This window comes from Euprymna scolopes, chromosome 15, assembly GCF_053919585.1.
Source record: "Euprymna scolopes isolate OS-2025 chromosome 15, ASM5391958v1, whole genome shotgun sequence".
In the NCBI taxonomy this organism is placed as follows: domain Eukaryota; kingdom Metazoa; phylum Mollusca; class Cephalopoda; order Sepiida; family Sepiolidae; genus Euprymna; species Euprymna scolopes.
Window position 1 is genome coordinate 97,175,047 of NC_136496.1, and position 27,420 is coordinate 97,202,466.

Below are 27,420 nucleotides of genomic sequence, written 5' to 3' on the forward strand. Positions count from 1 at the left end.
ATTAAATACTTTTTTTTTTGCAATATTTTCTTTCCATCACGGGTAAGTACAATACAAAAGCGCAATACCCATTTTTAAGCAATTATTATACACGATTGATTAAACACATGTTCAAATTTTATCCATAGTTGAGGGGGGGGACATCGTGGGGTTCATACCTTTCACAACAGTATCAGTGCATAAATGACCACAATAGATCTGTTAGGATTTGAACTTGGTACAGTTGATCCCATAGTCTGTGACAGTATCCATTAAGCCAATCATGCTCCCATCTCCCTTCTGCTAGAAAGCATGGTATGTATTTGAAATGAAAGAAAAAGCTTTTGTATTATTAAAAAAAAAAAATTAAGCTTATGTTTTCTTTGGTTTTAATTCAAATTATATTACTAATTTTATAGAATCATTCCCGCTTCCAATTAGATATATTTTCTTTTGAGTTAGGGTTAGTATTAAAGTTAGAAATTGTTCTTATGGCAGTATAAAGCCACAAAAAGAAACTCCATCTGATTGGAGAAGGAATGATTCTATAGAATTAACCTTAAATTATTATGCCATGGAGAAGGGGGAGAGGGAAGATAATATGACTCAGAGGAAAGGGGAAGAGATTAGAAAGATATTGAGGAAGCTTTCTTTTTCCTTTATAGGATATAATCACATTTATTCTTAACAAAAAGAAATGAAAAAAGGGGTTAGTGAAATAATAAAAAGAAATAAAAGTTGGATGTAATTTTTCTTGTTAAAGATTATATGTAGGTTATAATCTCTCACCCAGCATAGGTATATACTTCAGCTTGTAAGCAAATATAAATAATCTTGAATGAAAAGAGATTTTTTTGTCTGGTTGAGAACAGTCACAAATGTGTGGAAAAGAAAATGAATACAACAAAAAAATAGTCAAACCTAATGATATTTTAAGATACATCTTCATAATACAGCATGAATCTTGAAAATGATTGCTGATTGGATAATAATAAAAACATAATAAAGATGAATCGTTTTAAAAAAAAAAATAATAATAATAATACCAATTTTATAAGCAAATTACATAAGTATAATGATAGCTTTCAAACATAATAAAAAAATAATTAAACTCTACACAAAATTTTTTTCTACTTTTTTTCATATTTCACACAGAAAAAAATAATTTGAATGAGTTGCTTACAGCAACAAATAGCAAAAAAAATAAAAATAAAATAAAAATAAACTTTTTCGGTGTTTGTCTACCCCCTCCCCTCCAAGAAAACAAAAATAAAGAAAAATGTTTATGATGTACGTACCCGTGATGGAAAGAAAATATCATACACCAAAATTCACATAAATTGATCAAGTAGTTTTATTTCCAAATAACAAAATACAAATTTTTTAGTTAAATGAACAGTGACAATATCATGACACCATTTTGAAAACAGTTGAAAGAATCCAGGAAGACAACCGTAAACAATTCAAACTTGCAAGATTAAAAAAAAAAAACATTATTAACATGAGGAGAGAGGGTGGGATTGAAAAAAAAAATCAAATTAACTTAAAAATGATTTTCTTTATAAAAATAAAAATACTTAATCAATTTACAGGATTTTTGGTTTACGATATTTTCTTTCCATCACAGGTAAATCAACATACAGATTTTTCTTTATGTTTGTTTTTTTCAGAGGATGGGGGTGTGTGGAGAGTTCTGGACAAGCACCTTTATTTCTAATCACAGGAAGTCTGGTCAGCCATTTTGAAAATTAAAAAAAAATATACAAAAAACAGTAAATTAAAAAGTAAGAAAAAAAAATGTGATTTTTTTTAAGGAGGATCTTTTTGTTTTCAGCATTTGTTTTTTTAATTTTTTTTTTTTTCAATTTGAGTAGAACAGTTCATTTCCAGCTTACTCAATCACATTGAATTCTTGCAATGAAACTGACACCAAAAAAAATCAATAAAAAAAAAAAACTGATATCCAAAATAGAAGTGGATAACAGTAAAAAAAAAAAAAAATATTCCATAATTGTAGTTAATGCTTTCCATCACGTTCCCTCCCTCAAGAATATAAAAGGGCGGCATGGGAGGAGGGAGTCAGTCGTGACAGCCGTGTCCAGTTGTTAGCCACATTAAATAATGAAGCTATTTACAATCAACTCGTGGGTACTTTCCATTTTTCGACATCCTCACGGCGTGCGTCAGGGACAAGCTGATTGCGCATCCCCCCAAGAACATTGGATGTAGCCTCCGATGCCAGAATGATTGGCTGCACTATAGTAGGGGGTATCTGACGGATGACCCCACCCACAGCACCTGTCATACCTTTCTGTTCGTGCTCCTCTGTGGCTGCTCGCACGATTGTTTCAGCTGTGTCTGAAATACCCTGTAAAAAAAAATGGGAACATGTATTTTTAATTGTTTATAGAAAATACCAAGTTAAAAAAAAAAATTTAGACAGATGGGCAAATAAATCCACAAGTATATAAAATGGTTAGTTGAGAATAACAGTAAACAAAAGGTTATTTTTTTTTTTTTTAATTTTTTTTTTACACAGTGATCACCACTTATCAAGGCCTGGAAGCCACTCAGGGATAAGGGTTATTGCAAGTACATTACGTTAGTGTGGAGATTTGAATGAAGTGTTTACTTAAGGAGGCGGTTCATTAGGAATTTGTTAACATTGGACTTGAAGACATCCAAGTTGTAGTCCGGTGGGAAGCAGGCAGACGGAACAGAGTTCCACAGGCGTGCAGTTCTAAGAAAGAAGCTTTGTTCATGGAATCCGCGTTTTGATTTAGGCACAGATATAGAGTGGGGGAAATTTTTCACAGTGGATTCAGCTAGACGGGTGTTTTTCGTGAAAGATTGGCGAGGGAGGACCAGAGATTGGAGTTCAGACGAGCACCTGCCATGGAAATAACGATAAAACAAGGATAGGCTCGCAACGTCTCTCCTGTGGGAGAGAGGTTGCAGGGTAGAGAAAAGGGCATCCCCCACTAAGCCACAAAGTCTATTTTGTACTCTGTCAAGGCAGGATAGGCTGTTTTTAGCAGCTCCTGCCCAGATATGGCAACAGTATTCCATCCTTGGACGTACTTGGCTTTTATATAGATAGAGAATTGCATCAGTAGTGAGATATCTTCTGGAGCGGTAGAAGGATCCCACCATCTTTCCAGCGACCTTGGCAACAGACTTGATGTACGTGTTCCATTTCAGATCAAGAGTAAAGGTCAAACCCAGAAGCTTGTCAAAACATGGGGCCTCACCCAGACGAAAGCCATCCATCACAATTGATGCCAGATGGGGATCAGAGCGTTGATGATGTAAGGATAGGAATTTGGTTTTGGATGCATTAAAGGTAACTAGCCACATCTTCCCCCACTGAACTACGCGCTCGAGATCAGAGGAGAGAGAATCAGAGAGAACTTTGTCATTTACAGCCTTTGATGTGTTGCCGTAGATGGTCGTGTCATCAGCATAGATGTCAACGAATGATTTAAGTATGTGTTTAGGGAGGTCATTGATGTAGATCAGGAAGAGAGTTGGGCCTAGGATTGACCCCTGAGGGACTCCAGCATTTATATTGCAGGCCTCCGATTTTTGTTCATCTACCACTACTCTTATGAGCCTATCGGAGAAAAATGATTTGGGGTCAATTTGCTGAACTAGAAGTAAGGATTACGAGACTGTGGGAATTAATAAAAATGGATATGACATCACATGGCTCAAAGAAAGAGTGAAACTTTTTTTTTCCTTTTGTATTCTTGTTCACCCCAAACAAGGTATATTGTCACTTAAATGTAAGAGTCTACTATTTGGAATCATGTCTATAGGTGATTATGTGAGGAGATGAGATATTCATATTACATTTAAACCTTCACATGTTAGTACAGTTAGGGAAGCAGGAAACACAGAGGGCATTACAAAGTTTAAGAGTCCGAAGGAAGAAACTATTAAAGTAGAAGGCTTTTCGGTATCTAGGGACCTTAATATTGAAGGTGTGAGATTTTGTTGCTTAACAAGTCAGTTGGTGATATGTACATTAAGGGGGGAGGGACAAGTGCTATGAGCTCATCAGAGAACTTGTGCCTCCTCAATGTTCATACTCCCAACTAACACATCAAGCAGCAAAATTCCACCCCCTTCACTGTTGAGGTCCCTATAGGCTGGAAAGCCTTCTACTTTAATACTTTCTTCCCTCAGACTGTTGGACTTTATAATTCCCTCCCTGTTTCCTGCTTCATATGTATGTTAAGGGAGCACAAATGCTATGAGTTCATCAGACCACATTCAATTAAAGTACTTGTAAAACAGCACCAGGGTTGCAACATTGTGGCGATGGGAACTTGCTTGATAATGCAAGAACTATTAGATAAGAAACTCCTTTTTTTTTTAGACTTTGTCTAAGAAAAAGAGACTAGAGATAGATGCATAAGCCCAGATGTGGCAACACTACTCCATACGTGGACAAATGGGTGCTTTATAGAGATACAGGTGTGAAAACATGCCATGTGTTAATGTGTTACATTGATATGCACTGATAAGATATAATTAATCAATGATTATTGATCTCTGTCTGTCTCCTCCATCCACTGGTCAGTGATTTGGAACAAATTTCAACTGGAATAAACCTCTTTCTTCCATCAGTTTTGCCTTGACAATCCTTTTGCAAGTATAAATAAGAAGCTTTGATCAGAACGACAAGCGCGTGGTCTGAAAGCACATACAAGAACAAGCATTTAACAAGTTATGGATAATAATTGTGGACTTCCATGTATTTTTGTAACATAGTTTTCTTCATGTATGACACAGGGTGGAAATGTAATAAAGAAAAACAACAAAAAAATTTACTGTTTGTTTTGATGAGAAATTAAGGTGATTCTTTATAATCCCAATCACCACAGGACGCTTTTTTTGGGGTGGGGGGGGCGTATAAATTATCATAAGATGATATAAGAATAATAATCTTGAACTAAATACATTTATAAGCTCTCTTTAATTGCCAAATATCTAGCATGTCATTTGCAATTGAAATCAGATTGCATGAACAATGTAAATCGAATTTATATTATCATAATGCTGTAACGGGATCCCGAGCGATGCCAGGGACCCCGTTCAGATAGTTGAGGATGAGGGGGGGGCATGCTGACCCTTGGTCAAGGAAAGATAGATGTCCATGAAATTCTGTCCATCAGAAAAATAATATCTGTATCAATGAAAGGAAAATATAAATCTGATAATAGGATTCTTTGGAACAAGGGAGCTGGGGAGAGAGATTGTTTTTCTAGTTGGTTTGGTAAAAATGAATTTTAAATAACTAATTGAGGCAGACAAATACCATAACTTAGATTCCAAATGTTTGCGTTTGTGTCTGGGAAATGTTGTCATTTGGTCCATCTGTTATATTTAAGTGCTACACCACCAAGTAAGTGATGGGACTTGAACCTTGGAAGATAATACAGTTTCTTTGAGGGAAAAGTAATTTGAGTTAAAGAGAAAGAAAGAAAAAGGGAAAAAGAGAATTAAAGAGAGATATGGTTACAAAAGAGAAAGAAGAAGAGATTCACAAGAGAAAAGAAAAATAATATGAAATAATGGGATAGAGTAATCTTCAAATCACAGCAGGGGAAGAAGTCGATTTAATAAAAACAATTGTTTTTTAGATATTAAAACAATTGTGTTTTTAGATATAGGAAACTTTTACTAGCTGGCATCGCAGAGTTCACATCGCCTTGGCCTCCCGTGTGTGTGTGTGTGTGTGTGTGTGGGAGGGGACAAACCCCCAGAAAAGCTAAGTTGAAAAACTCTTGTTCCTAGCTGGGAAATTGACTAAATGAACTTAAGTTGTAACAATCTGCATCATGAAGCCGTTGAGAACCCAAACTTTATACAAGTGTACCCTGTATATCTTAAGAACATTTTATGAATAATTATTTTGTTTGTGTATAAGAAAATCACCCTGAGTTTTTCTTTACTTCTCAATTGCCGGCCTAAATGAAGATGCAGTTCATTTTGGCTATGCCCTGACGCCAGACGATGGAAGAGACAGACCAGATCTGGCACAAAGTCAAAGCAACGGCTAAAGTAGACAGTGTTGCTACACAAACTTAGGGTAATGCACGTTTTGCGTGCCCTGAGCAGCAGAGCGGTATTTTCCAGTGACCAGTGAGAGTTTGGTCACCCTTGAAGGGTCCACCACTAGACAGTTAAGAGTGTAGCCCTGCTGGGTTGCATCTATGGTCCTATGAACCGGGATCGATGAACACGGCCAGGAGTGTATCACAAATATGGTCCCATGAACAAGGATCCGACAGATGTAGCCCAGAGGATGTATAGGGTTATAATGCCTTATGTTACCTACTACTATAGATAGAATCTATTTTCTAAATTTTAGAAGAATTAATGCAGTGTTTTTGGAGTTCAGTTTAAATATAAAAACATTTGCTTTATAAACATAGGTTAGATTTATAAAAAAGAAAGGAAACTTACCAGAAAGGAATAGAGATTTGAGGTTAATAAAAAATAAATTACCTGTTTCAGAACAATATAAGCATTAGTCATTCCTTCTCTAATATCAGTGGGTTGTTTTGACCGTTTGTGGACACGGCGGTGCTGTCGTGCAGGGGTACGTACACTCGGACCAGGTGATACCATATCGTAGGTCAGCATTGCAAGGTACTAACAACATAAAACAAAAGTATGCAATATTTGCTGTACAAAAAAAAAAAACAATGAAAATTTATAAATATGAATGCAATTTTTGCTATATACTAAAAATGAAATTATCTATTATAATAAAGCAGCCATGTTTTTGTCTGTCTGTCTAAATATTGAAAACTGCTACAGATATATTTACAAACCTTCTGATGCAGCATGAACTCAAGCTGGTAAATCTCTACTATTATATAAAAATCACTTTCTGTGTGTGTGTGTGTTCCTTTCTCATAGGTTCCGAAATGGCTGAGCCTAGCTTTTTGTAAATTTCACAAAAAGCTAATTTATATGTCTGGCAGTGTTCTTATATATGTTTTGTACAGAAATTCATCCCAAAATATCGAAAATTAAAAAAAAATCTGATCTTAAAAATAATTTTACTCCCTTATAGATAAAAAAAAAAGAAGAATTTTTACAGGGGAGTATTTTAAGTTACACTGGCAAGGGAGATAATAAAATTTCTAGCAAATCATTTCTTCTTAAAAAAAAACAGATTTATTATAATCTGGAGATATAGCTTAATGGTAGAGCATTCAACTACAGATCGAATGATCCCCTGTTCAAGCCCGATTGTACCTTACCATTTTATTTTAGTTTTTTCTTATGAATTTCAATTTATGATAAAAGAAGTACCATTTAAAATTGCTGCAAATTATTTCTTTGTTTACATACATTAAAACTAAACATTAATCATAAGTGACTTTTCCAGGGCATTTATCATCAAGCCCAAATATTAGCTGATGTGATATTGCAAACAAATACTGATGGAATTTGATGAACGACATTATCATTATTATTATTTTATTTTTTTTGTAAATTAGTCCACCGGGCAAATTATTCCTCATAATATATAATATTCAATAGAGAATTTATTCTATAATAATACATATGCAATCTGCATAAATTAAAATATAATGTTTAAACATATTGTACGACCGGGCAACGCTGGACTGCCAGCCAATATAAATACTGTGACTTTTTTTTCCCTAAAATAGTTTTATTTGCATACATTTTGTGGTGAAGATTTCTAAAAGGAAAAACTAAGAGGAAATTAAAATATAATAGCATGAAACTCACTTGAATAGATTTGACAAGTCTGTTGGTCAGTTCAAGCACAGCCATAGCAGTGGATGTGGTAAAAGAACTGGCCCCTCTTTGGAGACCTCTAACAATCCTTCCGTCTCGTCTGTACTGTTCTATGGGCAGCCAGAATAGGTCTTTGATGCCTTGGACTATGAATGTATAAAAAATATACTATTAAGAAAGGAAAAATGCATACTGTAATTAACAATAGTAAATTTTACTAACTAAAAATTTATATCAACTGAAATTTAAAATTAAAATTAAAACAATTAAGCAAAACAATGATCTAATAAAATATATGAATTCAATCATGATAGTTTTATATATAAAAATTAAGTTGGATGGATGTTTAACGTCAGACCTAAAGAGCATTGCATCAGTCTGATTGGTATTTGATTCTAGCTAGCCTTATTCTTTTGTGGAATTATAATGCATGCTATTAACAACAATAAATTATAATTAGATTCAAATTCTTTGCAAGTAAAATTTATCCTGCTCAGAACATTTATTGCAGGGAAGACATCTTTGTTTTTAGCAGCAAATGTAAGGATCTGAGTTCGATGTAAGATACTTTTTAGAATAACTTTGTTTATCAATGTGATTACATAGTACTATTGATAAAGTTATATTGAAAAACTCAAAATATTTTGTTAGTTATAAATAAAACATTGTTTTATCCACACAATAGGATTTTCAGATCCAAATGCACACTTAATTTCACTTATGAAAAGAAACAAAATCATATCTGGGTTTCGATAAACATTCATTCTAGGACCTGCATCTTTCGAAAGGAACCCTTTACTTAGAGTACATCACATACTGCATACGATATGTTGTAGATGATATGTTATAGACATGTAGCAGAAACAAATGGAACATTTTTCTTCCTCGAATCAATGCCTCACCCCTGTGCTATTTGGCCACATACTGATCAATCAGGGGTACGGCGCATTGATCCTTCCTATCCCCTAAGGAAATCGGCCAGCATCCGGTTTGAAGAAGAACAACTTGTCCTTACTGAGAGAGACACCAAACAGAACGGATCTCCCTTTTCTTCTCTCTCTCCACCTCGGTGATTTCTAACGACGATTCCACTGGGAATAACTACCATGATAGCACCAGGTAGCCGGATTCCAGCTTTTGACAAGGAACATATCACATTCTCCTTAATAAACTTTTTCTGTGTTACATTTTATGAAGTTGTTGCATTCGTCATTTCAGAAGCTTGTATTGAATTATTTATTTTATTAGGTTGTGCCCTAAAAGCATTCAAAACCCTAAAGACATAATGTAACATTTTGGTGTATTATCCATTAAGTTTCTTAGATGGAGCAAAGTTTAGTGTCTACGGGTTTGATCTGTAGACTAGGGTGTATTTAACTAACCAATAAATGTTTTTATATTTCCAGAGATATTTTATAATCTTTTAACAAATAATGATTGTATTTTTAATCTATGAAATACCAACCAGGACATAATGCATTGATTGAATTATCAGCTTATCAATGATGTCACCTCAACTTTTATTGCATTTATTTCATTTTTTAACAATAATTTACTGCTTTTTTAAAATTTTTTTATATCAGTTGTTTTGTTTTTCAAGACTTCATACTTGTATAATATTATGCACGTTTACACACGTGTTAACATGTAGACACTTGGGACCCAACATGTTGTAGCAGAGTACATTGCAAGAAACAGAAGACAAGTAATAACTCGACTCACATTTTTCTGTTGTAACAATGATATTTATTTCCAGGTACTTTCCTGAATAAAACATGATCGTGCTCTCTCTGACCTCTCTGTACTCTCGAACGTGATTGTCAGTCTGTGCACACATTCCTTTTATAGTCTTTTTCTTTTTCCTTATCATGATGTCACTTCGGCTCTGCATTTGCATACAGCCGTTGTAAGTGCGTCTGAGCTCTATTACATTTATAAGTTACGTTTATTTTGGTATATGATCCACCAAGCTTTTTTTTTAGATCAAGCAATGGTTTAATGATGCTATATAATATTTGACATTAAAGTTTATCTTGAGAATTACTATTAAAAGAATAAAAGCAATTAAAAAAAAAATAATAATAAACTCTGCATACATATGAAAATAATAATTTTTCTTACTCAATTGTACAACCGAGTGGATGGGGCCCACCCCTCCTAATATACGGGGTATTTGGTTCTTTTTGATGTCATCCAGCCAATCAGTTAAGAGAGAAACCAAAACCCGTTGAATTCCAAGCAACCTGAAATATACAAAACTTACTAGTTTAAAAAATGCCATATAATTACTTATGTGCATGCTTTTATGTATTTAGATAAAAATCAACTTTAATATAATACACACATAAGAGACAAAATTATCTTTTGTATTTAGATTCAACAAGACTACTTGGCATTGAACAAGGCAAAAAGTGTAACATAACTTTCATCCCTCTCTCTTCCCCCCCCATCTCCGTTTTCCTCCTCTCCATCCCCTCTTCCTTCTTTGCCCAGCTTCTTCCTCTCTTTGAACATACACATAACTTGAGTTGGTGTAAGGAAAATAACTCTGAAAAAAAAATCAGCATTAGCTAGTTCCCTTTAGTTAATGGCTGAAAAACAGGCTGGATAATAACATTAAAAGATGTGTGTATGTCTTCATACTATTAAATGATATAAATGGTCAGTTGACTCTCAAATAATGAATCTTTTTATTCGAATTTTATATATTATACATTCAGGGTAAAATCAATTAAAAAAAATACCAACTTTGTTGGTGCTTGTTGTGCATTTTTCAAGTTTAGCTGGATATACAAACATACCTTTGCATTTTATATAATAAAAGATAACCACAGATTTACTATTAGACAAAACACATCACATTCCCAAAGAACCAAATATTTCAACAAAACAGACCATGCCCATTTTTTTTATTTACAAAGGAGTCACCACTTATCAAGGCCTGAAGGCCACTTGAGAATATAGGTTAATAAGAGTATGGAAGTCAATGGGACAATATTGTAGTAATCGTTAGTAGTGGGAATTTGTTAAATTGGATTACTTAAGGGGACAGCTCATCAAGAACTAGTTTACGTTGGACTTGAAGACAACCATATTATAGTCAGTCACAGTTGGAAGACAGCAACTAGACGAGTGTTTTTTGTGAAAGTCAGGCAAGGGGGATCATAGATTGGAGCTCAGACGAGCGCTTGGCATGAAAATAACGATAAAGTAGAGACAAACTCGCAACGTCTCTTCTGTGGGAAAGAAGTTGCAGGGAAGAGAAAAGGGCATCCCCCACTTCATAACGTGAAATGTATTTTAATAGACACCAAATTCCTGTCAACATATGAATGAAATGTATTTTAATAGACACCAAATTCCTGTCAACATATGAATGAAATGTATTTTAATAGACACCAAATTCCTGTCAACATATGAATGAAATGTATTTTAATAGACACCAAATTCCTGTCAACATATGAATGAAATGTATTTTAATAGACACCAAATTCCTGTCAACATATGAATGAAATGTATTTTAATAGACACCAAATTCCTGTCAACATATGAATGAAATGTATTTTAATAGACACCAAATTCCTGTCAACATATGAATGAAATGTATTTTAATAGACACCAAATTCCTGTCAACATATGAATGAAATGTATTTTAATAGACACCAAATTCCTGTCAACATATGAATGAAATGTATTTTAATAGACACCAAATTCCTGTCAACATATGAATGCATGAAAAAAGAAACAAAATGAGATTTAAACTAAATGCACACTAAACTCTAACAAATTTGCAGCGGGAAAAATTTTTTTTAATATGAAGTTTTGTCGGATAAAGGAATCGTTTCTTCTGGACCATAATTCATAAGATGAACACATATATGGGGGTCGTTTTAAAAGTAAATCTACTATTTTTTTTTTTTAATTCAAAAAGTTGGAGAGCTACGAAGATGGGAGTGGTACAATTATTTAAAATGAGTGGATTTTTGTACTCCAGGATTTTTCTACATAGTTACCACCATTCTTAATGGACTTTTGTCAGCGATTAATGATGGCTGTGCATGGTTGTCCTGAGCGATTCGTCATGTTCACTTCAAAAAACAGTTAACGTTTTGCATTTGAATCTAGTAGAAATACCTTGCAACCTGCAGAAATTTAAATGTAATGTGAACAAGCATCTTGCTCTTGTTGCAGAACTCCTCACGTAGGATGCCCTTATAAATCTGGTCTCTAATTCACAGTAGCACTTTATCTTTCAGTGACGGCATGTCTTGTTTGGGGTGTATTTAAGTAAAAAAAAATATAAAAAAATGATGAAATTGAACTAACTAATCAAACATTTTTATTCTGTTGTAGTTTTCTGGAATTTACAATATTGTTATATATTATAACACTGCGTCAGTAAGTAGCAGTTGAGTTAACTAGTATAAATTTTGGTGTGGGTTACATTAGTACATGTCAGAATAATCTGAGGGCAAATAGAAACATACCCAGCTGAATGTGGCATGATTGAAGTGTGTGGTGTGTGTGTGTGGGGGAGGGGTCAAAGGTTATCTCTCTAGATATGCCAGAGCGAGAAAAAAAAAATCAACTTTATAGGTACATATATGCAGTTGTTGAATAATATGAATTAAAGATGATGTGACATATTCGGATGAGAAAACAGAGTTTCTAAGCAGTTTCTTGTTGGGTGAGACACAAATGAAATGTCTCTGATAATGTAGATTATCTGAACGAATATTGCCTCTAGATTTTGCCCGTCTGTGTTGCCCATCTTTAAGACTAAGTTAAGAAAATTAAATAAATGTCAACCCTTTGGATCAGACCACATGGAAAGTAGGCATGAGATGTTGCCTGGTGTTACTTCCCCAGAGTTTGGGACATCTGCAGCACTCTAAATACTGAAACTGGATGAAGAATGGATCATTCTACTGCTCCAGTAGATATCTCACTGCTGATGCAATTCTCTACCTGTATAAGAGCCAAGTACATCCTAGGATGGAGTACTGTTGCCACATCTGGGCAAGACTTATCCTGCCTTGACCGAGTTCAAAATAGACTTCATACCTAGTAGGGGATGCCCTTTACTCTTCCCTGCAACCTCTTTCCAACAAAAGACACATTGCGAGCCTGTCTCTGCTCTATCATTATTTTCATAACAAGTGTTCATTTGACTTTGAATCTATGGTCCTCCTTGCCAAACTTTCACCACTGTCAATAATTTTCTCCACTCTTTATCTGTGTCTAAACCTAAACGTGATTCCATGAACAAAACTTCTTTCTTAGAACTATTCCGTTTGCCTGCTTTCCAGCTAACTATAATATGGCCATCTTCAAGTCCAATGTAAACAAATTCTTGATGAGCCATCCCCTTAAGTAATCCAATTTTCCAAATTTTCACTACTAACGATTACTACAATATTGTCCCACTGACTACTATGCACTCATTAACCTTTATCCTCGAGTTTGATAAGAGGCGACTCTTTTGTTAAAAAAAAAAAGAAGAAAAACTGTCAGATATCTGTTAAACTGACCTTCCCCTCTTTATAAAAAAAAAAATTGTGTGGAGAGTACTGTAACCTTAGGGAGGTTCAGTGTCACTCAAATTCTAGAAAAAACAAATGGTTGTTGCTAGCAAAAAAAGCAATGATAAATGACTGTTGCAATAATGCAAAATGGTTTTCAACAGGTATCAAAAAGGGTTAAGATAGCTGGAAATCTGAGGAGAGCACCACTAGTTATTATTGGTGAGTGATCACTTATACTGAATTGTGTAGAAACTCCTAGTGAGTGAGTAAAAAAAAAAAATAAATAAATAATAATAATAATAATAATAATAAAAAGATTAATATTTGATTTAGTGCAAAGCTATAAAAAGAAAATGTCAAGGATGTAATATTTTTTAGTTTATAATTACAAATGTCAAGTATAGAAGGGTATCTCGGTTATAAATTAATAAGAACAATGATGAGTAATACAAAAACTAACTGACCCATGTTTGTAGTGGAGTCTTCGTAATTTGAGCTCTGAGCAATTGAGCTGAGCCAGGCCAACAAGCAAGCCAGCAATGGTACCCTATAAAGAAATAAAAAATAAATTAAATGACAAAATATTAAATAAAATTAAATCTTAATAGAAATAAACACTTTGGATTATTTGGATTTTTCCAATTACTGTTCTCATCTCAGATGTTATATTCACAATGTTTTGGCCGATATAACCCTTGACCTTCTTTAGGTGTATCGTATCAAACTCAGAAATCTTTCTGTCAAACTTGGGAATTTGTACAGAGTTTTAAATGAGATTCTTTATTTAATACAAGAGGTACTTTGTTCTCATCCCATCACCTATGACCGAGTAGAAGTTTTTGGCAATTTGTAATTGTATTATTAGCATTGCCTCCATTGAAGATTGAACCTTCAACCTCCAAAATAATTCAAATAATAGAAATTATCAATCCACATCTGAAAAATTCTGAAACATAAAGAATTTTCAATAACTTTATTTTTACTAATTGTACCTATCTAACTCTTTGGGATATCCATTGAGTGAACAGAGAAAATTTTGACCAAAACACTAAGATTCTCCAAAAATTCTATAAAGTGCATCCCTCATTTCTTTTGACACCTGGACAGAAACGCATTAAGTGCACTGTATCCAAGAGCACTCTTGAACCATGTGAAGCTGATTTTCTTGCTTGATTCATCAGTATCAATTAAAGCTGAGTTTATCACCACAACTGGAGACTAAAGAGCAATCAAAGCAGTAGAAGCCCAAATCATCTCCCTCCCCAAAGAAGGCCAAGGCTGTTCTTTCAACTGGCAAGGTCATTACTCCTTTTTTTTTTTTTTTTGGATTCCCATGATGTCATACTGATTAAATACCTTCAGAAGGATTACACAGTGACTGGACAGCATTATTCTGAATAGCTGAAGAGCCTTTAGGAAGTAATAAAAAAAAAGGCTAGGGATGCACATAGCCTAGAAGCTCTCTGCAGTCAATCTTCATGACAGACTTTTTTGGAAGTGTGGAGTGAAATCTGCCATGCATGTAGCTAGTCAGCAACTTGGATGGGGGTTCATTAGGGAGGATGATGCCCTTCAATCTGAATATTAATGAAAAAGAACCGGTGGTAAAGGTAAGAGCAAATGTCAAACTCAGACGACTGAAGAGGAGAATCTGAAAAATAAAAAAGTCTTTATAATTACAAAATTACCAAATCGATTTATTAATAAACTTACTTGTTCCATGTCAACTCTCTTTCCATTGTAATCAAGACGAATATTCAGATCAGGTGAAAATACCACAGACCTAGAAATAGTCAATACAAATAACATAACGCTAGTTTCTTTGATGAATAAGAATTAGTGTTTGATTAGTATAAATAAAATTTTAAAGTCAAACACATGCCTGATGAAGGAAAGCAAGCTCGAAATATAGCATCACAGACACACTACTTGACTGCTTGATGCAAGTAAGAACATCCTACATGTAAAATATTGTATAAAAAAAAAAAAAAAAAAAATATATATATATATATATATATATATATATATATATATATATATATATATATATATGGTTATACATATATGCATGAATTGGATCAATAAAAGTGAAACTGCATAACTGGTTCCACCATTATATCTTAAGTTGTGTCAGTTTCAGGCTATCTGTTACATTTTTGCATTGTTCTGCCTTCTATCAACTTGAATTCCCTCTTATATACACATTAAACGATGCTTCAAGCAAACTACTTAAACCTCTTATATATACATTAAGATGGACTAATTTGAATTCTGTAAAACTTTCACTATTTTAGAAATCGCTATAATGCTAAATTTGAAAACTTATATTCTTTATAAAATAGAAGATTTATTAACATTTATGGCTGAGACCAAAAACAGATTGAGCAAGAGTTGAAGAGTCTGTTATAAATATTACTCATCCCCTTTGTAGACACATTGAAAAAAAAAAACAAAAGAAACAGGACCAAACGATATTAAAATTCACAGCATTCTATGGTCTGACAGTAAATTTATTTGCCTGTACTCGCTTCCCTTATATGTCCTTTCGTCTTCACATTACTTGAGCGATGTTTCTGACAAAGAAGAAAGAATTGCTGTTTTCTGGATTGGAAACTATTCATCTAACCCTTATCATTGGCTTTTTTTTTTACTGTGAAGTATTTTTTAGCTACTTACATGAAGTGGTTGCATACCTTGTATGAAGTGATTTCCATAAAAATAAATCGATAAAGAAGTGGATGAAACGTAGACAGGCAAGTTGCTAACAGACAAACAGATAAATGTTAGATAAGTCATGACCTTGTTTGACATACAGGGTGGCACGATAAAGTTGTTGCCCTAAAGAAAACAACACTACAGCTTTATTTTAAAACTGTTATTGAAAAACTCAATTCAGGTAATTTGATTATGTAGTAGAGCTGACATTTATTCAATGTAGCCGCCTTCAGTCTTAATCACCACTTTGATACAGGTCCAGAACTAGGAGCATGCCTTTTCCACAAGTGCCGGTGGGAGCTCGATGAATACTTGGCGGATGGCAGCGATCAGGCTGGCTTTGGTGTTGTGGGAGGTCATGTTAGTGATGTTCTTGACATATGACCAAACAAAGTAGTCCAGTCGGGGGAGGAGGGGCCAGTGAGATAAGAGTACAAAGTCGTAGCACTTCTTCTGAATCCAAGCCTGGGTCTCTTTGGACTTGTGGGCTGGTGCAGAGTCCTGCTGCTACACCCAGAGATCACAACACTCTTCAGTACATCGAGGTACACTTTGGTATTGATTTTCCAGCTGACTTTGAAGATGTGAGATGGCATAATGTGGCCCTCACTTGAAATCACACTAAAGACCATAACTGTGGCCAGAAACTTTGTTTTCATCACCCTGGGCATGTCCCTGGTATTCGTGATAATCCAGCAATGCATTTTGAGGGTGTTGACAATGGTCCTGTTGTCATAACGTAGATTGGTAGAGAGCATATATAGCGCGGCACATCTCTGTTATCACTTGTAGAAGATTGTGTCACTTTCAGATGTGATAGAAGGCTCCTATCACTCTTGGAATTTGTACACAACTGGCCAACTAGTAGATGGTCTGCAAGAAAAATGAAAATGGAATCATGTTGTCTTTTCTATGGTGACAATTTTATCGTCCCACCCTGTAGAAAAGAAAAATCTGAGGAGAATTGCTTACTTGAAGTAAGTTGGCTGAGATGATGACCGGTTTTCTTTTGTTTCCGAATATGTTGAGGTAGGGGAATCGGTGGGAAGGTTCATCGACTCTTTAACATCAAATTTTATTAAAAGTTCTTGCTGCCGTTCCACTTCCTCTGTGTTGGAAGCGGATTGTGCAGCAGTGCTCAAAATTGGTAAGGGAGCACTGGAATTGGATGATCGTCGTGAGCTATCATGCTTGAGCTCATGTTCTGGTGACCTCCGAGATTTGAGTTCTTCCGTTGAAGATCCATACATGATGTCTGTCATGAACTTCATGAGGAAAAATAAGGCATCCTGAAGCAAAGAAAAATAGCAATAAATGTTCATGGAAGACAGCAGTTTATAATACTGCAAAGAAACGGATTCATGTTATTAATGTTGTCCCGAGAAGATCTTCTTTCACGGACATTCTTCAGAGAAGTCTCATTCATATCAATGTTGTTGAGTTTCAGAATTTTTTAGATAAGGATGGATTATTTGCATTGTCTGCACTACTATTCTCATCTTGGTTGATCTTTTGGATGTTTTGGCTGATGTAACCTTTAACTTTTTTTCAGGAGCATCTGTTCAAACTTAGAAATAAATGTTCATGTCAAACTCAGGAACCTATACAAATTCCTGGCCTTTTGACTACGAACAAAGATTTTTATATATGTATATTTATGAACAATAAAATTTCAAATAAATTTGGAGATATATTAAGTAGGACTGCTCCTTTTTTTTTTTTTTTTTTTTTTTTTTTACACAGTGATCACCACTTATCAAGGCCCGGAAGCCACTCAGGGATAAGGGTTATTGCAAGTACATAAAGTTAGTGAGGAGATTTGCTGAAGTGTTTACTTAAGGGGGCGGTTCATTAGGAATTTGTTAACATTGGACTTGAAGACATCCAAATTGTAGTCTGGAGGGAAGCAGGCAGACGGAACAGAGTTCCACAGGCGTGCAGTTCTAAGAAAGAAGCTTTGTTCATAGAATCCGCGTTTTGATTTAGGCACAGATATAGAGTGGGGGAAATTTTTCACAGTGGATTCAGCTAGACGGGTGTTTCTCGTGAAAGATTGGCGAGGGGGGACCAGAGATTGGAGTTCAGACGAGCATCTCCCATGGAAATAACGATAAAACAAGGACAGGCTCGCAACGTCTCTTCTGTGGAAGAGAGGTTGCAGGGTAGAGAAAAGGGCATCCCCCACTAAGCCACGAAGTCTATTTTGAACTCTGTCAAGGCAGGATAGGCTGTTTTTAGCAGCTCCTGCCCAGATATGGCAACAGTATTCCATCCTTGGACGTACTTGGCTTTTATATAGATAGTGTGAATATGGTATTGTGATGACTGAAATGATTTTAGTCAAGAGTATGATAGACATTTTTTATTATTTGTGACCAAGGATGACCAACGACATCCATTTTCCCCCCACACTTTTGAATGACCTTGTGTTTAATTTGTTATTAAAATAAAGTTTTTGTATTTCTGCAAATAAATATTACAAAATGGAGTATCTGTTTTGATATTACACTTTATTCTTTCTAGAGAAGATATCTTTCTAGAGTGAGACAATTTTCATTTTTATTCATATCCACAGTGCCCCCTTTTAATATAAAAAAATTTCGAAAGTTGCATCTAAAGAAGGTCGGAGGTTACATTGTCTGAAATATGAGAATAATACCCCCCCTCCCTGAAAAGAAAAACAATGAAATGATGTATGTACCTGTCATGGAAAGAAAATATTGTACACTAAAAATCCCATAAATTTATTAAGTAGTTTTATTTTTATAAAGGCAATTATTTTTCAACAAATTTGAGTTTTTTCAACGCCTCCCTGCCTTCTTCCCATATATAAGAATGGCTTTCTAAAGTCTCACAACAGTTTAAATTATTTAGAATTATCTCACTTGTCTTTTAAAAATAGCATCAAGTGATAGACGATCATAATTTAGTCATAATTTTTTTTTTTTATTTAAATAAAACTACTTGATCAATATCCATGATTTTTGGTGTATGATATGTTCTTGCCATCATATTCACCATAAAAAATTTTCTTTATTTTTGGTATTTGTGTTTTTTATGGAGTAGGGTGGGGCGGGGAGTTATGAATTCGCACCCAAGATTCTTTGTTAATAAAAGATTAAAGTTGTTTTTATTTCTATCTTTGTGTTAATGTTTGAAAGGCCATTCTGCTGACACATAAAGCGAATAAATGGGTTCATTGTTTTAATATTTTGTGCAAAATCTTAACGATAACTTACCTGATCTATATTTAATTTGATTGGTTGTACAGATATTTTCAGTGCACACTCTTCCGCAGGAACAGCCGGATCTGGACGTGTGTGTAAGGCTTTAATCACCACCTGCAATTAATGAAATATAAACATAAAACATTTATTTTTTTACTAGCGAGACCTGTGGAAATTCCACAGCAGCATCTTTCATATGTAATATATAATTGCTGGGTATTCTGTAGACATTTAGCATGAATGGAGATTCCACAATATTATTGTAGCCCTTTACAACTGTAAAAGTATTTATCTAAGTAATCTGGTTAATGTAGGATCAGAATATATCTGGTTGTTATCATTTACCTCCAATATCCGTATAGGAGTCTGTGACATATTTCCATTGTATGGATATCCGGCACAAACAGAAACCCCACAATATCATTATATCATTTTTAGACAGAACAGATACTACCCTTGGATCCTATCCAAACAACCAAGAAGGTATATTTTAGTTTCATGTACAGCCAAAAAGCGGCATCATTTTTATTTATTTATTTATTTTTTTACATTGCATCTTTGGTGATCAGGAGATGCTATTTATTAAAAAGGAAAATAGAAGGTGAAAACATACCATGAACATTAAATTAGCGTATTTATATATTAATTAAATGTTCATAGTATGTTATCACGTTCTATCTTCTTTTTTAATAAATAGGATCTCACGATCGAAAAATTTATAATCTGGAAACCGTGATGCACGTGCATACATATGTATGTTAAAGGTACTGTGGTATAATATATATAGATTCATTAGAAAATATGTTTAGTTCATAGTCATCCCTATATAAAAAGGCTGCAAGATCTAACATTTGCAATCTTTGAAGGTAATTTTTTACAATGAGTTGGCAATTGTTACTTTAGTTTAGCTGCTGCTTCACTTTTATTACTCATAGAAAATTTCGTTTTGAACTTGAATACATGCTGGAAAGAACTTGAGTGTCTTAAGGTCTCTCTCTGTACAGGGGTTTGTCAGGACGACCTGGCATGAGAATACTTTTCCCAAGAGGTAAACCCTTTAAAATTACATAGTATTTGCAGCCCAAATAAGATCTCCCTCAGTATAGCTAACCCACACTGGCTTTTACGAGGAATGATGTACTTTCTCCAAGTGATGTTACCTTAAGTAACAGCATGAAGCTTAATACTCCACCAGACTAGATTAATTCTTGTCCTGGAATCTGGTAAGAATAAGAGACCACAAGAAAGATATACTATTTCATATTTAAATGGTTAATCGGGGAGAGGGAAATAATGTTCTCAACTTTGTTACTAATTTTGGTATTCAAGAGTTAAAGGAGAACTTTAATGGACTATTTGAATATCCATGAATCTCATATAGAGATCCAGTGTTAGCCCCAGGGAGGGGGCCTCTTGATTGCTGAAGTAAAATGAAATGAAAAAACAAAAAATAAAATGAAATGAAAAAGCAAAAAATAAAAGAGGATCACTTCACTATAACCAGGAAAGGATTATAATGGCTGCTCAAGATCAGGCTTGATGACAAATACTTTTAAGAAGATGAGTGGTCTCAGCAATGACAACAAGTGCAGGTTCTGACAGACAAAAGTAGAGAGTGTGATCCACCTGACATCCAGCTGTAAGGTTCTGCTGGGGGATGATGGCTAATATACAATGTGAGACAATGGGGTGTATAAATATCTTCACTGGACCATCTGTAAAAAGTTGAAAATCCAATGCAGCAGCAAGTCCTAAGAACATATACTAGAAAGAACTGTTAGAAATGTCATACATCATCCATTATGACTATGCAATTTCTACAGCTACATATCTAGAAAATGGTGCTATTGAGCGTGACATTATGATTTGAGACAAGAAGGAAAAAGAAGCAACCTTAGTAGAAGTCAATGTCCCCAATGATGCTGGGTTAAAAAGGGCTGAAAGGGAAAAGATAACAAAATACCAAGGCCTTATGTATGACATGAAAAGAAACTAGAATCTTAGAAGCATCTTCATCATTTCAGTAACTGGACTCATGAAAAAGAATTTCAAAAACTATCTGGCAAATATACCCGGTGAAGTGAAGCAAATGCAAGAGATACAAAAACTGCACTTACAATGAATGGGAATAGAATTTTAAAAAGATCTCTCAGTTGGAATTTATGAGAAAGTAGGTGAATGTCTGGCATAAGGTAAGATACCCCATCCCTATTTAGAACAAAATAATAAGAAAAAAAAAAAAAAAAATTACTCTAATATATAAACGGCTATATGTCTCTCGGTCTGCCTGTCTATCTGTCTACCCATATTTTCAAACTCTATCTCCTTTAAAACTAAAAGTCACAAAGCAGCACTAGGAGCCTCAAATGATTGGATATTTTATGGACTGTTTTTTATGGGTCTTCAGCCGGTTAAAATTGTTTCTAAGGGGTCAAAAATGGGTCAAAATTGCAAAAATCGTTAAACATTTTGTACATTCATCTTAGTTTATTTTAATTGATTTATATACATGTTATGTTGGTACAGTGGTAACGTCACCAGCTTTGAATGCTAGTTTCAGTTTCAAGTTTCAATTCTAGCTCATGGCACCTAAATACTTTTTTTTTTTTAACTTTTGAAATCATGACTCTATAATAATATATACGAAATCTGGACAAATCAAAATACCATATATAAGCATATTTTATGCTTGGGCAAAGCCCCCCCCCCCTCACTAGTTATAAATAATTGAAGTAAAAATCAGTCATTGGAATATGCATGTGCTGGTGTTTTCAGCGTCACCTGTCTAATCATTTATAAGAATTTGTCAATAGATCATTGTGGTTCTTATTAAAACTTATTAAATAATAAAAAAAAGGGTTTTGTGTAATTTTTTTCAGTGTTTAAATAGAAAAGCAATTAAAATGTTTTCTTTTTAAGTTAAAAAAATGCTATTAATACTACTACTAATAAGAATAAGAATGAAAATGAATAAAGCCAATATGATGGCTAAGTTAAAATTGTGTTCATCATCGTCATGGCTGTACGCTTACAAAACTGGGGTATTGAGTTGAAAGAGGTTATTATTTTTTTCAAAAACAGATTTTTAGTGTTTAATTAGAAAGATAACAAAAATATTATTTATGGATTTTTAATTTTTTATATCAAAATTGGAAAGATTAAGTGAAAATAAAAAAAAATTGTTTTGAAGACAGATCAATAGTCTAAATATCAAACAAAACATTTTTTAAAAGCTACCTTTTGTTATTAAACCTATTATGGTCAAACTTCTATTATGTAAAGGTAAGCTGTGCATATCTGTGATAGTGTGGAGTTAAAAAGCAAAAACTACAAAACAAACATCCACAAAGTTGGTATATTTTGGATTGGCATTGACCTGAATCAATAATATCTAAAATTGAAAAATAGTAATTAATTCTTTGGGAGACCGGGGTGGGGGATGGGGGGGGGGTTGCTGGAATAAAATGAGCCAGGTTTTGCTGGGAAGAGAGTGTCAGATTTTCAGTATTATTATTTACTCTTTTTTTGAGAAATCTTTTATAGAAAGAATCGTTGTCTGTGTGCGTGTGAAATCTTTTATAGAAAGAATCGTTGTCTGCATGTGTGTGTGTGTGTGTGTGTGTGTGTGTGTGTGTGTGTGTGTGTGTGTGTGTGTGTGTGTGTGTTTAGAGAGTAATGAGCTGAGTAGGGGAGAAAGAGGAGGTTGTGGAGAGGAAGGGAAAAATGGGGCAGAGAGAAAGATGGAGAGAGAGAGGTAGAGAGATAAACGTTTTAATAGAAGTATATGACACTTTTGCCCTGGGCAATGCTAAGTAACCTTGCCAGTTTTATCTATCTATCTATCTATCTATCTATCTATAAAAGTGAATGTGTCTATGTACATTTTCCTACACAATAGCTCTGTCAATTTTTAGTCTACAGACTCAAAATTTGATATACAGGGTATTGAGATTTGGGAAAATCGATGTGATCCGTTTTCAGCCAGAAATTTCGCTGTTAAGGGGTCAAAGTTCAACGATTTGACCTTTGAGAACTCTACCAAACTCCTCTGACAATTTTGGGTCTAAACACTTGAAATTTTAAATATAGGTTCCTTGGACATGGATCTTAACTTAACTTAATAACTTGATTTGAGTCCAAAACAATTTTAAGGGGTCATAATAGGGGTCAAATTAAAAAAATTTACCGTTTTTTTTTTTTGCTAAGCATACACCTCCAAACATCCAGGCAACGCCGGGCCGAAATGCTAGTATATCTATAAAAGTGAACATGTATGTGTATCTGTGTGTCTGTGTGTGTGTGCACATTTCCCTATGCAATAACTCTGTTGATTTTAAGTCTACAGACTCTAAATTAGATATACAGGGTACTGATATTTGGGAAAATCGATGTGATCTGTTTTCGGCCAGAAATTTCGCTGTTAAGGGGTCAAAGTTCAACGATTTGACCTTTGAGGATTCTACCAAACTACTCCGCTAATTTTCAGTATAAACACTTGAAATTTTAGATATAGGTTCCTTGGACATGGATCTAACTTAATAACTTGATTTGAGCCCAAAACAATAAATGTTAAGGGGTCATAATAGGGGGCAAAGTTAACAAAAGTTGACCTCTGCGGTCTCTACCAAATTACTCAGAAAATTTCTGGTCTAAACATTTGAAATTTGACATAAAAGTTATTTAGAGATAGGGCAAGCTTTTTAATCGGTTAGGGTCGAAAATTTATAGTTACCAATATATAAATATATGTATGTATGTATGTATGTATGTTTGCATGTCTACCTAAAACTTTTGACAGAGGCGACAGATTTTACCAAGATCAGTATCGTTTTAAAGTCCGACCTTTCAGACGACAAATATTGAAAAATTGGATAAAAACATTAATATCTTCACCTTCAATTGGGAACTTTTCTACAGGGGGGGGGGTCGCTTTTTTCGCCAATATTTTTTAAAGTCATTTTGATTGTCTAGCCTTAATTTTAAAAAATGTCACTTCCGGTTTGGCGGTGGTTGTAACAGCATAGACATCGTTTTTTTTTTACCCGTTCTTTTTCTCCTTCGCGGTACGGGTTTGAGCCTTGCCTTCCTCCTACCACTTTTTTTTTTTTGCTCAACAGATACATCCAAACACCCGGGTAACGCCGGGCTGAAATACTAGTATATCTATAAAAGTGAAAGTGTCTGTCTGTCTATGTACTTTTCCCTACACAATAACTCTGTCAATTTTCAGTCTACAGACTCAAAATTTGATATACAGGGTATTGAGATTTGGGAAAATCTTTGTAATCGGTCTTTGGCCAGAAATTTGGCTGTTAAGGGGTCAAAGTTCAACAATTTGACCTTTGAGGACTCTACCAAACTCCTCTGCCAATTCTAAGTATAAACACTTGAAATTTTAGATATAGGTTCCTTGGACATGGGCCTAACTTAATAATTTGATTTGAGCCCAAAACAATAAATTTTAAGGGGTCATAATAGGTGTCAAAGTTTTGAAAAATTGTAATTCTGCGGTCTTTACCAAATTACTCAGACAATTTCTGATCTAAACATTTGAAATTTTACATGACGGGTATTCAGAAATAGGGCAAGCTTTTTATTCGGTTTGGGTCGAAAATTTGAACTACCAATATATAAATGTATATATGTATGTTTGTATGTTTGCCTAAAACATTTGACAGATTTTCACAAGCTCAGTATCATTTTGAAGCTCGACCCTTTAGACGACAAATACTGCAAAAATTGGCTAAAAACATTAATTTCTTCACCCTCAACTGGGCACTTTTCTACAGGGAGTTGTCGCTTTTATCACTGATATTTTCGAAGGTCATCCCCTCTTTCCGATTGTCTAACCTTAATTTAAACCTACGTCACCTCCGGTTTGGCCGTTATCGTAACAACAAAGACGTCACGTTTTTCCCCAATCTTTTCCTCCTCTACAGTACGGGTTCAAGCCTGCCTTCTTACTACCACTTTTTTTTTTTTGCTCAACACACACCTCCAAACACCCGGGCAACGCCGGGCACACATGCTAGTATATAAAATGATAAAGCAATACAACAAACTTACCATGTTAGCATATGTCTGCCTGGGTGTAGATTCTGATGTGTACTGGTAGAGGAATTTGTTGTATGCTGAAGATGATAACCGATCAAGTACCTCAACGTCATGAATGAGTAATACCTGGCGCGATACCTGCTCACAATTTGCTGGGTAAGTCTCATGCAATATTCGGACCTGCGGAAAAAGAAAAAACAGTGAAAATAAAAACTACTACTACTATATCATCATTATTATCATTTTTGGTTTTACATGCTGATATGTGTTGGATGGCTTTTTGAAAGTTACTTCCAAACTAACCATATCATTGGTTAGGTCCTGACTTTATATATATATATATATATATCATGTTTAATGTAAATTGTAAAGTCATTGAGAAGTGACAAGAGGTGAAAGGGGGAGGGTTAAAATATCAAACCAAACACAGATAGGAATAGAGAGAGGGGGAGAAGAGGGAGAGAAGAGTGAGAGAAAAAGTTGAGATGGGTAAATAATTGAGCTAGAAATAGAAAGAAAGATGTAGGTTAAGTTATATTTCTAATTATATGGTTAGTTGAATATTTGGGAGTCTATATGAGGTTAGGAGGGGTCTGGAGGTTTAAAAGTTATGTGAGTAAGGGTTAAATCATAATGATTCAGAAATCCTAATAGTTAAGGTAAATTTAGATATAGGAATGGAGTTGAGGTGTTTTGGGAGGTAATTACTTGGTTCATTACTTTAGTTTGAGGTACTCGAGTTTAGGGTCAAATGTATCAGAGTTACTTGGGTTAGAAATTAGTACATTGTAACATATTATAACATAGGCACACTGTCACAAGGAGATAAATATGCACATATTCATATGCAGATATTCATATAAAGGGCATAAGTATGCACATATATACTCATGGACATATCAAGACAAGCATAAAAAAGTCATATACATAAAATGTGGGCTTATATAGATATAAGTTCTATACATATAGACAACAAATAAATGAAGACATGCGCATACATATATGTGCACAGATATGACAGCATCAGCAGATATATAAAAAAAGGTTAAAGAAATGGAGAGGGGAGGGTGTGGAGTGTATGAAGGTTGGGGGGGGGTAAGGTTTAATCGAGCTGAACAACAGATATATGACACATTGGAATTATATGGTGGATAAGTGAGGTTAATTGATAGTATTGAAGATATAAGCCATTTAGTTAGATGAGAGATGATAATGTAGTGGGATAGGATGAAGTAGGGTGATTGAGGTAGTGTTTTTTTTCCGTAATTTGTTATATGGACAGATGGTTGTGCTTAGTGTAAGAGATAGCAGATTTATTAGATGTTGTATGGGAAAATCTTTAGAAGAGTGTAAAGTTGCTAAGAAGGTGGGATTTGTAGTGCCGACAATTTATAGTAGTTTCACTTTTTTTATTTAGTAATTTATCTCTGCCTTTAAAGTTGATGATAAAAAGTTTTTCATTTAGACAAAGGAAACATGGGGAATTTAAAGATTTGCATGTACCAGTTTTTTTTAAGGATTTCCCAGTTAATAGTAGGTGTGAGGTTATTTTGAATTTAATTTTAATTTTAATTCAAAATAATTTCACACCAACTACAAGGTCTTATATTTAATGATAAAGCAATTAAAATTAAAGAAAAAAAAACAAAGAAGCCAATTACCTTTGATAATTGCAGTTCCATAAGAATACTTGTATCTCTCCCTGGACCACCTTGGTCGTAGGGTGTATTCGTTCGATTTCTTTCTTTTATTGCTTTTTTATTAAACTCAGTTTCAGCATCCCTAAGTGATGAAGAAAGAGAAATAAACACTTTAAATAAATTTTCTTTCATCAATCAACAATGCTTTTATAAAAAATATATCAATGCACATTTTTTCCCTAAATTTTTTAGATGAAGCATTATTTACTTTGAAATGAATATAGATGGCATCCTTCTTGATATTGAAGCTACTTTCTGTGATATGGACAATGTATTGAATACAATTGTCTGATCTAGCTGAAATTTTGCATGTGCAGTGATTTATATCTATGGGTTATGTGGCAAATTACAGCACCAAACTAATTGGGGTTTCTGATTTGCAGGTGTGTGATCTGAGGCAGATGTGAAATGAAGCCTGTTGTGTGCTGCACAGTG

The 27,420-nt window shown here is 34.3% G+C and overlaps 1 protein-coding gene across 1 annotated transcript in view; it reads right to left on the minus strand.

Moving 5' to 3' along the window:
* Positions 1-1,007: 1,007 nt before the first annotated feature.
* LOC145294017 (autophagy-related protein 2 homolog B-like) overlaps positions 1,008-27,420 on the minus strand; it is a 252,530-nt gene continuing 226,117 nt past the window's right edge. Inside the window, exons 34-43 of the mRNA XM_080140978.1 lie at positions 26,947-27,067; positions 25,298-25,465; positions 19,244-19,345; positions 16,977-17,293; positions 15,003-15,072; positions 13,754-13,836; positions 9,886-10,007; positions 7,756-7,910; positions 6,496-6,642; positions 1,008-2,347 (exon numbers count right to left, since the gene is read on the minus strand). Of these exons, the coding sequence (XP_079997104.1) occupies positions 2,117-2,347; positions 6,496-6,642; positions 7,756-7,910; positions 9,886-10,007; positions 13,754-13,836; positions 15,003-15,072; positions 16,977-17,293; positions 19,244-19,345; positions 25,298-25,465; positions 26,947-27,067 (1,516 nt within the window). The 3' untranslated portion in view covers positions 1,008-2,116. The remainder of the gene's footprint in view (positions 2,348-6,495; positions 6,643-7,755; positions 7,911-9,885; positions 10,008-13,753; positions 13,837-15,002; positions 15,073-16,976; positions 17,294-19,243; positions 19,346-25,297; positions 25,466-26,946; positions 27,068-27,420) is intronic.